Source organism: Perna viridis, chromosome 1 (assembly GCF_037379345.1).
Source record: "Perna viridis isolate PV_CMFRI_1.1 ecotype Kerala chromosome 1, ASM3737934v1, whole genome shotgun sequence".
Classification (NCBI taxonomy): domain Eukaryota; kingdom Metazoa; phylum Mollusca; class Bivalvia; order Mytilida; family Mytilidae; genus Perna; species Perna viridis.
Genome location: NC_142445.1, coordinates 48,816,999 through 48,833,211, shown reverse-complemented (window position 1 = coordinate 48,833,211; position 16,213 = coordinate 48,816,999). Strand labels below are relative to the sequence as shown.

The window sequence follows — 16,213 nt, the reverse complement described above, 5'->3', positions numbered from 1 at the left end:
AAGGGGTCTTGGCCATCGCCACTATACGTCACCTAAGTTACATGATGTCTCCATAGATGTTCTCCTTCCTTTCGTACACAAACTTATCGGACTTCATCACATTAGATCCAAACGCTATTCTATATCTCCGAGTCACTCTACTACACTCCCTTTACAAAACAAGTCTTGACACTCCTGTTTCTGATCCTACCTCATCATTATACAGACTTGTTGCCATCATTTTGGATATTGATTTCCACAGACTCTTTAAACCAGTTTGTGTGAAAAGTCAAGACGAAAAAAAAAAGATCATTTCCTCCACTACCGTTTGTCAACAAAGGTATAGAAGCAATTAATTTGGCTAACATCCTCCATCACAAAAACGTTACCAACAAAATTCCCCCATATTTAAAAGATAAATCCATACCAATTATTTCACATTCCTATACTTCACCCATTGCATCCAAAATTATCTATCATAAAAAGAAAATTGATAAAACCAGAACAAGAAGACTTTGATGCTCTATCAGAGTGGTCAAAGGCAATGAGGTCCTTAATTTTGAAACGAATGAAAGTTTTAAGTAGGTCAATGAGTGCCAATGCGACATCAGTTTTCAAAAACCCAGATGTAGCAAAAACATTGTCTACTATACATGACAAATATGGTGTCGTACCGGGAGACAAAGCCCAAAACAACATTGTTTTTGTCTGCAAAACGTTTTACATCCAATGTTTATTATCAGTGGTAGACGTAGAAAAAATAATAGCAGTGATAAGACCTATACTGCTACTACACTCTCCAAAGAAGGGATGGTGGAAAACCATAAATCTGTGCTATCCTCTTTTGGTCTCTATACCAAGGACGTTGATTGTGATTTACCGTCTATGTACTGGATTCCAAAACTCCACAAGAATCCACACAAACAACGTTTCATAGCTGGATTTGCAAAATGTACCACCAAACCTCTTTCAAAACTTTTAACTTCTATACTCACAGCGGTCAAAGAGGGTCTGCAGTCCTACAACAACACTTATTATTCCCGTAGTGGTATTAATTCAATGTGGATCCTGAAAAATTCGGAAGATCTTCTGGAGACAATCAGTTCAAGATTATTATCAGAATAAAATAGCATTAAAACCCATGATTTTTCGACACTGTGTACTTCTATCCCCCATACTTAGTTAAAATCCCGACTTTAAAACATTATTCATCGATGTTTTTCCAAAAAAAGATGGTACACCTAGATACAAATATATAGTTTTTGGTAGATATTCCTCATACTTTGTAAGAAATAATTCCAAATCATCTTCCAAATATACAAAGAGAGATGTTCACAAAATGCTGGAAGTTTTAATCGAAAGCATATTTGTCCAGTGTGCTGGCCGCGTTTTTCAACAAACGGTCGGCATTCCAATGGAAACAAATCGTGATCCTCTACTTGCGGACCTATTCCTTCACTCTTATGAGGCTGACTTCATAGCTGATCTGATGCGAAAGAAGGAATATCGTTTAGTTAGGTCCTTTAATCTCAGTTTCCGCTATATAGATGACGTATTATCTTTAAACAATCCTAATTTCGGGAATTTGATACATCGCATCTCCCCCAAAGAACTTTTGATAAAGGATACTACAGGCACTGTGAAGTCGGACTTATATCTTGACCTACACTTAGAAATCGATGGTTAAGGAAAACTATTGACCAAACGTGATGACTTTTCATTCAGAATTGTCAACTTTCCTTTCATCTGTGGCAACATCCCTTCAGCACCTGCGTATGGTGTGTTCATATCACAATTCGTTATGCCAGAGCTTTTTGTATCGCGCTAGAGATCTAACAAATAGGCTTCTGGAACAGGGTTATGTTGCTACAAGATTGAAGTCATCACTACATAATTTTTATGGTCGTCATCATGGACTCGTGGATCGTTATGGTGTATCCATCACCACCATGAAAACTGATTTATTCAATATATCATAGTTTTCCTTTCCTCGTTTGTCTACCCAGACTTGACTTTTTATGAGCAACTCGGTGGGTGTTTCTAGAAAAGCAGAGTACACTTACCCTACCGGTGCACCTGGTCCATGCTCCCAGTTTTTAGTGAAGTCCGAGTTGCGCATTTGCTTCTGTTACTTTCTATGTATGATTTTAGTTACTTCATGTTCTTTATTTTCCATGTCTGGTCGTGGTCCCTGGATTACATTCTTTTGATTATCACTAGAATCGTGGTTCCCTTGATTACTCTTTAATGGTGTTTTCTTTTTACATTTTTTTTCTAATACTCATGGGGATATTAATTTAAGCATGATTATTTTTACAATACTACATACTTGACCACGTGACTACAGAACAAAAAGACAAAGGTAACAAGAGATCAGTAATCTAGAATTTCTCTTTGGCAACATATTTGTCACTTTTGGATGGACACGTTTTCAGCAATTTATCGAAATTTCCAGTGCTTCTCCTTTAGGCGACCAATTTCTTTATTCCTATGAATCAGAGTTTCTTCAAAACTTTGTAAAAGACAAGAATGTTTAAGAAGCTAGATCCTTCTATTTCACATATCGAAATTTTGGCGATATCTCTCCAATAATAATCCTCAATTTGGAGAATGGTTTTAGTTCATTTATCCATCAGAAACTAATGACACAGCTTTACCGGCGTCACTTTTAGACTTTCACCTCGAACACACTGACATCAGTCTTCTCAGTACAAAAAATATATGACAAACGAGCTTGGGTAGAACAAAAGATTTTCCTCGCGGAAGGGTATATTGAGCATGCTCTACGCATGCTCATCGACTACCCCAACGTTAGCACAAAAGGTCTATTTAAAATCTTGTATCTTATATCTTGTATATTGTATACCAGCTTTCTCGTTACCCCGTTTCTCGGTTGTTAAGGTAAGCCTGTGCTAGGAGCCACTATTCTGACTTCTTAAGCGCCATCTTTATAGATTACAGATTATCTGGATTTTGATAATACAATAAGTATATCTTCCATACTAATTGGACTACTGATATTACCAACTATGCACGGTGGTAATTTGTATTGCAACATACTGGAAAAATTAATCGTAATGGGAGTAGGACGATTCAGAGCATAAAAATAAATCTAATATTTTTTAACTTTGACTAGAGTTTATCAGTTCGATAATTTTGTTATACAAAGAAATTCAAGAAAGTTAAAGAATACAAAGTTAAGCCCCCCTACACCCCCCCAAAAAAAACAGAAAAAAAAAACAGAAAAAAAAATAAACAAACAAACAAACAAAAAACCAACAACAACAATCAAAACAAAACAAAACCAAACCAAACCAAACCAAAAATACAACAAATAAAACAAAACAAACGATTTAAAACATATAGAAGTTGGGAATATAGTCAATAGAAATGTAATAAGCTGAGTAGAGTTCTATGGAGGTATTTCAGTTACTTACACTTGTTTATATTTGTTAAAGCGCATCGAAAGTTGAACGTATTTTTTGGTGCATGTAAACGTGTGCTATAAATATAAGAAAAAGAAACAACATAAGTTAGGAATAAAGATACAGCACTGATGCTGTTAGGATAAGATCTGTCTTATCACTTAAAAAAATTAGAAAGTGAAAAGGGAATAGATTGTCTACTAATTTGGTATGCTTGGTTTAACTTATTTAGTTGTTTGCGTGATAACCTTTCCAGCTGCTGCTCTGTGGTGGTATAAGACTTCTTTGTGCTTTAAGAAGCTCATATTTTGCCGAGAAATTTAAAATTATTTTAGAAATTTATATTCGAACGTATTTATACAAGACCAATCTGAAAACAGACTCAACTGTTCCTCTCACAGATCTGATACCCGTTATTTGTTACCTTTCGAATTCGTCGTTTGGGATCTAAAAATCCTGTTCCTGTGATCTTGTAAAAGCTCGAGTTCTTTTATCATATACAAGTATAAACAAGTATACATGTTCAATAACAAAATGGGTGGAGCACATGGAACTTTTGACAAAAAAATCTAACCTTTGATGCTATATATTGTTCGAACTGTTTAAAATGTTAACTAAGGCCAGACCTGTGGATGGTTGTTTGTAGTACTCGAACTGGATTTAAAAACTTAATTTTTTCCCTTAACTCTCCATGGAAAGGATACCTTGATAACTATGTCATTCTTTGCAATTATTCAAACAACGTAAGTCATAGACCATTTTAATCTCGAGGGAGCCTGGGATTTTATGTTGAGTTTGAAAATTATTTTTTTTCAGCAGCAGCCAAAGTAAGAATTTTTTTTGAAAAATTTACAATGTCTAGCAATAGGGGAAATATAGAATCAAATTTTTTTTCTGTCCATGGCTGAGTAAAAAGTTTTTTTTTGCTCAAATTTGGAATGACTATTATTTTTTTTTCAAAATAATACCATCCCCACCCTCAGTATAAAAATGGTAGGTGCCTAAGAGTTTTTTTTTCTAAAATACTTTCATTGTAAGCTTTAAACTATTTTTTCCCGACTATTTTGGCAAATGTTTTATTTCATATACTTTACGAAAGGGAACGTGTAAAACAATGCAATGATACTACCAATGTATATTCACGGTTAAATAACGATGTTTACAAGAAGGATAGCATATACAGCTTGTCACACGGGTATTTCTAACTGAACCCCAACCCATGATTATGTCAGAGGAGCACGGTTAATGTGTTCATTCACGGTTTACGAACTATCACGATACAGGTTAAATTTTGATGACAGCTATCAAGATCTGTATATAATTATATCAGATATCCTTTGAAAATTGACCTTCGACATCTTTTTTTGTTAACAAGCTTCATTATGCCAGTTTTGCACCACATGCCATGATATAATAGTCTTCTTGTTTCATCCTAACCGAACTTCTATTACGTAACCGAAGATAAAGCTGGATAAACCTAAGAAAATAGAACTACGTCGTTGTATAAAAAGAAAGTATACCTATTTATCTTTTATAGTTTACTCAATTATTGATATAAATAGTTGTAATATTTGTTACAATAGAAAATTCATACTTTACGCAATTAAGTACCAGTCCTTATAAAAATCTGACAGGAGGTGATTCATGCTCTTATATCTTCTTCTGAAACAGTTGTAGACCACAAAACCAATCTTAGTTTTTCTTTTGGCTGTTTCGCTTTTGAGATAAAATTTAAATAGAGTGTACATTAAATTAGCACTTTGCAAGAGTTACTGTTCTTGATTTGGTTCGATTTAGCTGATTTTAGAGGGTTGTTAGAGTGTAGTTTTCTCAGAAGTACCGACCTAAATATAGAAAAGATAATTGTCACATAAAAAATAGCATATATAGACCAAAAAAGCATCGTTTGTTCCGTGGGTTCTTCTACGCCATATATCACCTTACCAAAGGCAGTGTCTGAAATTCATGTAGACTTGCGCTTAAATGTCATCAACAAATTTATCAAATCATATTAAATTGTAATTTACATGTTATTAATAAAGTACTTGTTGGCAGTGTGGACTCACGAACAATTGGTTCTTATCCGACTTGCTCATTTACTTTTGTAACTTTTTATGTATTATTTTGGTTATTATTTTATTCTTTGTTGTGTGTGCGTGATTTCCATGTCTGGTCTTTGTCCCTGGATTACATTCTTTTGATTCCGTTTGATTCATGGTTCCCTTGATTACTCTTTTATAATCTGTTTGTTCTTTACTGTTGATACACGGGCTTCCTTCTGCTATCAAATATGTACCACATTAATATACTACTTGTATTTGTGATCTCATGTGATCTGAAAATGAGAGCGTGGTTGGAAATACATTATACATTATTTATACATTTAATATCACCGCAACCATACATGCTTTTTTGTATTTTTGTTTTGTTATCATTTATTGGTTTTATGCAACTGAATATCATCAATATAAATAATTCTATTTACTAACGTAGTGATTTCAATATGGGAAAAAAGTATTTTGTTTACACCAGTAGTAAATTGTCGGATCTATTTAATGATCTCTATGAACATTCATCCCATGGTCTATCGCAAGTATGATTTAAACTCTTCCTGAAAGATTGTGTTGCACTAATATTTCAAGTAAATCGGACGGTTCACCACACTAACGTTTTTCCATTTAAAGGACTACGATTTACAATTGATTTTTTCTTTTAAATTGGTGGTGAAGTCCATTTCAACATGCTCTTCCCAAATATGCCAAAAAAAAAAAAAAAAACCTTCACGGCTTAGTTTTCGAGATATTCATGTTCGAATAATTTTTACCCTTTTCCGGGAAATTTCTCTAACAAAATCAGTTGCCGATTATGGTGCAGAAAGTACCATTATTTCAAAACGCCAAAAGATAAATGCATCTAGATTTTTTTGGCAATAGCTTTTTATGTGAATTTCCATTCATGATAATGGATAATAAATACTGCAGTTGACAGAGGAAATAGTCGTTACTTGCGTTTAATTGTTTATTATGGATTATTTGAAGGTTATAATGCCAACAAATTTGCATGTAGAAAAAAAATTGCCAATTGAAAATCTCTTTATATTTTGTCAATATATTCCTGCAATCCTTTTCTTTACATTTTCAACAAAATAAAAGGAGCTTCGTGTGCTTGTTTCATAGCTACAGATCAAAAACCGTAAAAGAAAAAAAAATACTGAAGCGTCAACAATGGGATGATTCAAATAAGTCAAAATCCAAGTTTATGTAATTTGAAAATTATATCTAGCATGTCTCCGACAAATGACAAAAATGTTGTTTCTTTGTCTGGATTCAGAGGATATAAAATAATTGGCTACTATATTTTTTTTGGTTTTAATTACTTGTTGTTTTCAATTTAATTCTTGCGTATTTGGCTCATATCTTGCTGCTGAGAGGTTACTCCTTGAAACATGTATACAGCATACCACTGCAATATCTATACGATTGGTAACTGAACTTAGGAACATGTCTTTTATTGTAATTGCTATATGGTCTTGAATGGGGAAAGAAACTGACCCTTTTCTGTTAAGTTTTGTATTGTCATACGAGGGATTATCTCAATGCAAGCATATAAAATAAACCTGGAGAAGATTCTGATAAATTATAGTAGAAAAAAAAAGATATATACATACATGTACGTTGATGAATGATAACAACATGAAGGAATAATGTCGCTGATTGATTATTAGTTTGGAATTGTTTTATTTCTCTCCATGTTACCTCAGTTAAAAGTCTTCTATTAACTTACAACCTCAAATATAATAAGAAGCAGCTTCCTCCTGTGCATACAATATGCTACACCACTGCAAGTTAGGGTTTTGAATATACAAATACGTTTTATGATAAGTGTGATATGGCAAGTGGAAATCTAAAGGACATGCAGATTTCAGTCATTCCTATGAGGTGATGAAAACTTCGATCCATAAATGGTTTTGTTCAGTTAATTACCACATGCTGTAATGTTTTTTACTCATTGCCAGTCAATCAATATCTACCATACACGTGGACTATAGTGTAAATCTTAAGGGTAGAACTTTAAAAAAGACAATGCATGCGTGTGAGGGATGTAAGCTCATGAATTTGCCTTTAAGCTTTCACATAACACATTTGTATTCCTTTTGCAGTTAGACATGTTACTTACAAATGCCTTACCATTCAAATGTTTTATGAATCTATTATAGTTGTATAATTGTACAGTCATAGGATGGAACTTAAGTTGTACAGTCTTTGGAAGGGACTCATGTTGTACAGTCTTTGGAAGGGACTTCTGTTGTACTGTCTTAGGATAGGCTCTAGTATGATTTTTTGAATTGTAGTTGAAAAGTCCAAGGATGGGATACTGGTTGTAAAGTCTTATGACGGGACTCTACTTATAGTCTTCGGATAGGATTCTTCTTGTACAGTCTTTGGAAGGGATTCAAGATGTGCGGTCTTAGGAAGGGACTTAGGTGATGCATTCTTAGGACGGGACTCTAGTTGAACAGTTTTGGTGTGCCATCTGAGAAGGAACTCAAAGTCTTTAATTTTTAAAGTGACTCTAGTTGCATAGTCTGAAAATGTGACTCTTGTTGTAAAGTTGTAGGAGTTTTACAAATTTAGGAAAGGGTTATGGTCGTATAGTCTTAGGATGATAGTCCTAGTTGTACAGACTACTGAAGGAACTCTTGCTTTAGAGTCTTATAATGTTACATTTTTATTGCAGCCTTATATTGAAGTTCTAGCAGTGTGAGTATCCTTATTTACATTATTATTTGGGTTTTGAGAGGCCTACGGACTTTGTCTCCTAATTCATTACTAATAAGTATGTACAGTAAATAACACTATTAATTTGTATCCTTGACCTTGATGTGTAATATCGTTTACTTGATGTTATACTAAAACATGGTTACCTTTGATTACCCTTAAAACAGGATAGACAATTATTTACTTCTTTGCGTTATTTACTACTTGTACCAGTCAACTTATACGTTTAATACCAATCAAAGACAAGCCATAATTGAAACAAACTTAATGTGAAGGTAATATATTACGTAACAAAAAGTGTAACCGGAAAAACTAAAAGCCTACGCATCTGTTAAAGTGCAGAGTATATGTACATATGTATAAGTTAAACTTCTACAACGATTTTATCACACTAGGAGCCGCCATAAACATACAATATCCTTTTATCTGTGTCATAGATTTTTGTTTATACCAAAGCTCCTAAAAATTCGGGAGTCATTTTACTTGTCTATTGTTGTTGATGTTGTATATAAGTATCATGGTGATACTGTGGTATGTGTAAGAAGTAAATTAACACTTGTACATGTATTCAGGTATTAAAACTCTTAGGTGTATTTGACCTGTATATCTATTTCAATGCTTGTATTATGCCCTTGATCTTTTAACAGATTACTATTTATGTGTTTTGCTTACATGCTTTTGTAAATGTTAAAACAAAGTTTATTTCGGGGGGGGGGGGTGAAATCTCAGAACTTAAATTTACACATACGCATGACTCAGTGACTGACATTTATTTTTAAAGACGATGACAAAAGTGAAGATTCTTCAACCTTTATGATGACCAACCGGAGAACTTACCTACTTCGCGCTTATAAAATCGCGCTTCTGGACACAAACTCTCCTTTGACTGCCGTTACCGATTCTGTCGTGGTCTATTTTTACCGTTACCATAGTATTCTTTTATATCTCGATTATATTCTAGATCTTTAGATTTGCTTATTTATCTATCTATTGGAAACGTAAAAGAAATCAAAGACCGAAGTCTTCAAAGTTGTTATAATCGTCAAATATTCTATATATGCCACTGACTTTCAACATCCAAAATGGCACGATGCTCTAAATTCGGGTGGCTTCCGCTAGAATCTTGATTAGTCTTTCGTAACCGTGATCATAGACCTGTAAATAAATTTAACTATAGGTCTCTGACGTGATGACCCAAATGTTTTCAATCAAAGGAACTGGTTACCAACTGGCAATGGCTATGTATACCTAACTGAAGATGAAACATCATTATTAGTTAAGGGTCTCAATTTCTGTCCAGTTCCAGGTCCTGTAAATGAAACCATCCTGACAGAGGAACTTGACAACTTCGCCAGAAGTTTGAGAATCAAAGAGTACTTTGGCTCAAAGAGAGTGAAGGGCAAAATGAGAGTGATTCAGAAGATGAAGACAACTATCGGTTTATAAAGAAAAGTGAGTGGGTCCCTGAAAAGAGCAAATATTTAACTTTGGAATCATTTATTGATAATGTAAAATTTGAATTAATAAGAAATGTAAGGGTCAACATAGAGAGTCACGGTAATTTAACAATAGGGGAACGTGCTGCACTTCAAGGTCTAAGGACCAATGACAATATCATAATAAAACCTGCAGACAGAGGCAGTGCTGTAGTGATCATGGACAAATCCGCCTACATTAATCAGGCCGAGCGTCAACTTAAAGACGACCGTTTTTATATCAAATTAACAACAGACCCCTCTCAATCCTTTGCGGAAGAAATAAAAACTGAGTTAAACAAAATGTACGAAAATAATCACATTGACATTAAAACTCTTGAATATCTCAAACCTGAAAACCCTAAACCTGGTCGATTCTACCTACTCCCCAAAATTCACAAAGTCAACAACCCAGGTAGACTTATAGTCTTTGCTAACGACCATCCAACAGAGAATATTTCGGAATTCGTGGACTTTCATCTACTCTCACATGTTCAAAAACTTCCATCATTTATAAAAGATACGACTGATTACTTACTGAAGATGCAGGGTCTGAATCCCCTTCTTCCAAACACCACTCTGGTCACTATGGACGTCACATCTCCCTATACCAACATTCCTCACTCTGATGGTATCGAGGCTTGTAGAGAAGTATGGGACTCTCGGGAGGTCAAGGTTCCACCTACTAACTGATTGGTCACTTTACTCACAATGGTTTCAAAAAAGAACAATAACACACACGTAGAACACATGTATATGCTATTCAAGAGGTACATTTTGATCTCGTATGAACTGTAACATTATTTCTTATATTGTGGGAATCAGTACTTTTGTACTTTGATATTATCGAGCCAATTATCTCCCTTGCGGATTCCAAAGCACTTTTTCAAAAATAAACGTGGAACACACATGTATTTCTCTACATGCCACTTGATTAATGGTCACTGGACACCCCACAGAATTATTACATGGTGTCAGGTTGCAGGAATCCATGTACACAATGGATCTATCAGGCATTCCCCCCTCGCATGGACTGGGACAGTACAAATCGATCAGCATGTCGACTTGATTTTCACTGGACCCCTTACCAAAAAGGAGGAACCAATTTAATGTAAGTACTTACTGTTACATTAAGAAAACAGCAAGAAAGGCCGTCATGTCTTTAACACTTGGCAATTAACGGAAGAAGACGCAGAGACTAAAAACTTATTACGACAAGTTCAAAAGTTACGTGCAACCAAAGCTCAACCCAGTGGTTGACCGCAACAAATTCAATAACGTTATACAAAATGCAGACTCCACTGAACAATTTGTGACAAAATTAAGACTGAATGTGAAAGACTGCAACTGAAATGGTCCGAGACCGTATTGTTTTTGGGACAGCATATTCACGTGTCTGCGAGAAGCTAATTAACAAAGGTGAAGACCTTACACTCACAAGAGCCGTAGAATTCAGTCTAAACAATGAATAATCTCAAGAACAGTTGAAGCAAATGACTGGCCCTTATAGTAGTCAACACGGGGAATGTTCAAGCGTTGATATTCATTTTGTGTCGCATTCCTCGACACTTTCAGTATACGATGGAACGACTTTACACGCACTTGGTGTCTGTCGTTTATATGGTCAGTCAGTTGACACAAGTCAGAATGTCGAGTTTTATGTTGTTGATACTAAGGGCCCCCATCCTAGGTCTCCAATCTTGCCTCAGTTTGTAGTTGATTAAGCTGGTTTACTCAGTTGAAACCATAGTCCCAGGTATATCTGAGTCTAAAACCGAGAAGAGTAGACGTGCATAGAAGATTACTGGCCTGAGTAAAGTCAGTAAGCCATCCTCTCGTTCATCAGTTCAAAATTCACTTAGCACTTGGTAAGTAGTCCTCAGCTCAAAGTACCCTTGATAAGCAGGCCCCTCTGACTGAAATCCCTGATGCGTTTTAGGGCGTTTATCTGAAGGTGAATGAAAGATTCACATAGATCCTGATGCCCAACCTGTCGTCCATTCTCCCAGGCGTGTACTATATGCCCTACGCGACAAGCCGAATTAGACCGTATAGAAGCTTCCGACAAAAACTCGAAGGTGTCTACACCTACACATTGGGTCAATTCCCTCGTCGTTGTGGGAAAACCACAAACCGGTATGATCCGAGTCTGTCTCGACCCGCAAAGCCCTTATCAAAGCTATTTTAAAGCCCAACTACCCTATCCATACATAAGAGGACATACTCCATAATCTCGAAGGTGCTAAATACTTAACGAAACTTGACGCTCGATCCGGTTATTGGAACATTAAACTGGCTGGGGAATCGTCATACCTCACTTCACTACCCCTTTTGGGCAGTATCGGTTCTGTCGCTTATCGTTCAGTTTGAAGTACTCGCATGATGAGTTCCAGCGTAAGGTTCACGAAGTTCCCTATTTTGGACACATTATTTCGTTGCAAGGCTCAAAGTCTGATCCGTATGATTAAAAATTCACTCCGATATGCAGCCACCTAAGAACAAGTACGAGCTTGAAACGATGCGTGGTATGATCAACTACATGTCTAAATTCGTGCCGAATTTGTCAGAATTAAGGGGTCCTATGCGAAAGCTGCTTGTTAAAGATGTGCATTTCTCGTGGGATCAGCAGCAGCAAGACGCATTTGATAATGGTCAAGTCAGTCATAAGGCGATCACCAAGTCAGGTCTGGTCATATTATGACCCTGAGAAGGAGCTTACCATTATCCGTAGTTGGTCGGAAGTCCAACGAGGCTGCCCCCTCCCTCCGATACATTATTATTATTGGAACCATCGCCATGAACTTTGTACTGCACATGGACCTATTCTCAAAGAAAGTGAAATCGTTATCCTCAAAGATCTAAGGTCAGAAATTCTCTCAATCATTCATTCTGGCCATATGGGTGTTGAAAAATGTCTTAATAGGGAACGCGACGTAATACTTTGGCCTAAAATGTCCGCTGACATATCAGAGTTAGTCTTGTCGTGTCCTATTTGCCTTGAGTTCCGCAACTCAAATCTAAAGGAACCAATACAGCGCCATGGGATCCCTGATTGGCAGGTTGTTGCCTCAGATTTGTCAAGTTTAAATGGCCAGGATTATCTAGTCGTAGTAGATTATTTTAGTCTTTTCTTTGAGTCTGAAAGGCTTCATAGCACAACCAGTTCTACTATTATGGCAAAACTGAAATGGATTTTTGCTCGTTTTGGCATACTCGAGAAAGTTTGTCTCTGATAATGGCCACACACAACCTTAAGTCATTGGTTTTCTCATACGAATCGTCTTGCCGAGAAAACATTTCAAACTTAAACGAATACTCAAGAAGGCTCAAAAGAGCAACATAGACCCTCAAATTTCTGAACTTGAGTATCGCACAACTCCGGCTTCTTATGTGCCGAAGACTCCGTTCTGTACTCCCCAGTAGTATCGATCAGCTGAAACCTGAATTTGTGAATGTGTCTAAAGTCAGTGAGAAAATGGAATCCAGTCGCTTCATGCAGAAGGTTTATTTTGATAAAGGTGCAAAAGATATGAACACTTAAGACTTGTATGAAGATGTCAAGGTAGAGGATAGAAGATTAAAAAAAAACTAAATTATGGAACACTGCTATAGTGACAAAAAAGGTTAATGAGTAATCATATGTATTACAAATAGAGAATGGTGCTGAATATCGGCGTAACCGTCATCAATGCTTGAATCAACACCAAAAGTTTTGGCTAAATTGGAACCATATTCTTTGGAAACTTGTACATCAGATGCAAATCCCCCTGTTGTAAGATTAGACGAAAGTAAAATCCCTGCAGCTGATCAACCTTATGCTACCCGCTCTGGTCGTGTTGTGAAACCCAAGAGAATATTCGATATGTAACTAATTTTCGTTCGTTCTTTAGAAATAATTGTGTTATTATCTACATACAAATATGGAATAGACATTTTATTCAAAAGAGAGGAGATGTAACATTAATTCTTATATTGTGGAAATAAGTACATTTGTACTTTGATATTGTCGTGCCAATTATCTCCCTTGTACTTCCGCCCCTGCATACCCCAAAGCGCTTCTTCAATAATAAACGTGGAACACACATATCGTTCTCTACATGCCACTTCATCGTTGGTCAATGAACATCCCACATAACTGTTACATGAAACTAGAATTACGAAGCTATGACGGTAAACACGGCACATATCAGCGGCTTAATGTGGAGTAGTAATATATAATTATGCAAATCATATGCAAATAAATGTAAAGTACTGAAAAACGACTGTAAGAGGTCGCTAACAATATCAGCGACTAAAAATGACAGGGAAAATGAATCCATCCTTACAGTTGAGAAGAATCATTTCAGTGGACAACCGAGGCATTTTGAAGAGATCATTTGCTAATAAACATTCACGAAGTCATTTGCAAAATTGATTAAACTCAGGACTTGTTCAGCATTTTTAAATGCCACAAAATAAAACAAAAGAAATAATATACAGATGGCTTATGTTACACTTATCTTCATATTGTACAGATTGTCTGCACTACCGATATTGTGTGCTAATATTTTCCACAAAGACAGTTTATTCCTCTCGCTTAAGTTTTCTTCCTCCTTTAACTACCGATTAATAGGTTGCCGAGTCGGGTATTTTAAGAAGATTACAAGATTGTTACCTTAGCAGTGAACCCTCTTACCAGTAGATTTGTGTTCTTAATTTCATCTATTTTTTTTCTTTTGGCTGTTTACTTCTCTGTTTTCATCGCCTATTATCTTCGTTCATAATCTTTACTTGTCGGATTTGTTAGATCCTTGATTTCACACTTAGCTTGTCTATATATGAACCAAAATGCAATTTTAAAACTGGAGTCATCATCTTGCAACGAAAATCCATTAGTTAAATAGCGCTTACATCGTCGGAAATGTGCATCTCATTTACAGTTAAAGTCATACTGAAGGCGTATTACGAATTAAACAAACATTTTTGTCTACCCTTCATAAAAAAGGGAAATTATACAATTTGGTTCACATATTGGAATTTGTGAGCGAAGGTTGCACTTTCCTGGTAATCAATACAATATGGATTACTTTTCTTTGTCACAGCTGACAACTCGCTTAAACGTTTAACTGAGTCAGAATATCACCACGTGATCTTGTCAAGCGCAATACGTCAGTCTCAGTCGAAATCAGGTACGAGAACACAATTAATTCCCCTTGGCCAACAAATATAGTTCCAACTTTGGTAGTAGGTACCTTCCACATTTTTTCATATTTTTACTGGAAACTTATTTGCTGAAGTTTTGCCTCTAATTGGTAGAAAATAGGTTAAAATTACATGGGATTTTTTTCATTAATCAATTCTGACTAAAAGTTGTGATTTGGTTCAGTGGAAGGAGGTTAAAATTTAGGACTTTTTACTCAGTTCATTTGTCTTGTTTACCCCATCTCCGAATTATATGTATTAATTTCAGAAAATAATGGTAAAATTTTCTACAATTTATATATAAAATCCTGTTTGTACATATCTTTAGGCAGGAGAAGTTTTATTCAGTTTGCGCCGGTGGATTTTTTTTTAATCTGCTCAAATGTGTATATTGAAATGCACTTGAAAATTAATTGCGGTCTCGTGCCATCAGATGAATTCACCAAAGAAATTGTTAGGGAGGGAATCTTATCATGTCAGTGCAACCTTCGTTCAGTGAACTAAATTGTTGGATTATTTACAGATAAAAACAATTTTGAGTCTTCACTATTACGAGAAGTCTCTGTTCTATTCAGATAATATAGTAAAGCTCTTTTTTAGTCTAATTTATTCTCAGTAAAAGCTAGAATAAATATTTTAGTTTTAATATGACCTGGACGATCTTGCTTGGCAAGTCCATCGCGAATAAAAATAATTAAAAAAAACCCAAACCTTTACTTTGCACATTCACATTCTTGTGACCTAATCTCAAAGCTGGAATCTCACTGCATCTCCTGAAAGAAGATAAAGCAATTAAAAGACTTTCCAAGTCAGAGATTTTAATTCAACATTTTTTAAAAGTTCAAAAGGAGAGTTTTGAGTAGCTGTAGTACTTTTGGTAATTCCAATTCAGGGACCAATTTCATCTTTGATGGTCTAGAATAAAAACGCCCTTTAAAAGTCTCATTCATAATGTATGGGTGATGACCTACTGGAATTTTTTTCTATAGGTGGTAAAAATGAAGATAAGATAGATCTATAACCCTCAATGGTACGATATTGTAATCCACTGGTAAACAGTCCTGTTAAAAATTATGCTGCCTCTGTTAAAGATGCTACATAGGGATCAATTTCCCTTTCACGACACCAGCTATTGAACTTTCTGAACTTGATTGAATAGTCCTTTTGCTTACCATGAAGCTGCTTTTCTAGTTACTTTAGAAAAACCTCCGTTTCTGAAAATTCTGTCCAGAGTGTCAGACATGCAGTCAGTTTGAAAATTTCTGGATTGGGATGATTTATTTTAATCTTTGACTGCTGTAACAGATTTTCTTGGTAGAAGTCTACTAGCATCTTTAACAGGTCTGAATACCAATGTCTTCTGGGCCAATGAGGA

General features: G+C 35.5%; 2 protein-coding genes across 2 annotated transcripts; both read left to right on the top strand.

The window, feature by feature from the left end:
- Positions 1-8,066: 8,066 nt before the first annotated feature.
- On the top strand, positions 8,067-10,350 carry LOC148629128 (uncharacterized). Its single transcript, XM_088573128.1, has 2 exons — positions 8,067-8,164; positions 9,711-10,350. Exons 1-2 carry the CDS (start codon positions 8,067-8,069, stop codon positions 10,348-10,350), a joined length of 738 nt encoding a protein of 245 aa, XP_088429254.1.
- Positions 10,351-12,305: 1,955 nt separating this feature from the next.
- On the top strand, positions 12,306-12,890 carry LOC148629127 (uncharacterized). The gene has a single exon (XM_088573000.1). The coding sequence runs from the start codon at positions 12,306-12,308 to the stop codon at positions 12,888-12,890; it is 585 nt and encodes a 194-aa protein (XP_088429126.1).
- Positions 12,891-16,213: the final 3,323 nt, after the last annotated feature.

Excerpts from the sequence above, each read along its gene's own strand:
- LOC148629128 (XM_088573128.1), top strand. The coding sequence starts at position 8,067 with ATGATAGTCCTAGTTGTACAGACTACTGAAGGAACTCTTGCTTTAGAG. Across the intron at positions 8,165-9,710 it reads TATATTGAAGTTCTAGCAGT|AAATGTAAGGGTCAACATAG; the intron begins GTGAGTATCCTT and ends TGAATTAATAAG.
- LOC148629127 (XM_088573000.1), top strand. The coding sequence starts at position 12,306 with ATGGTCAAGTCAGTCATAAGGCGATCACCAAGTCAGGTCTGGTCATAT.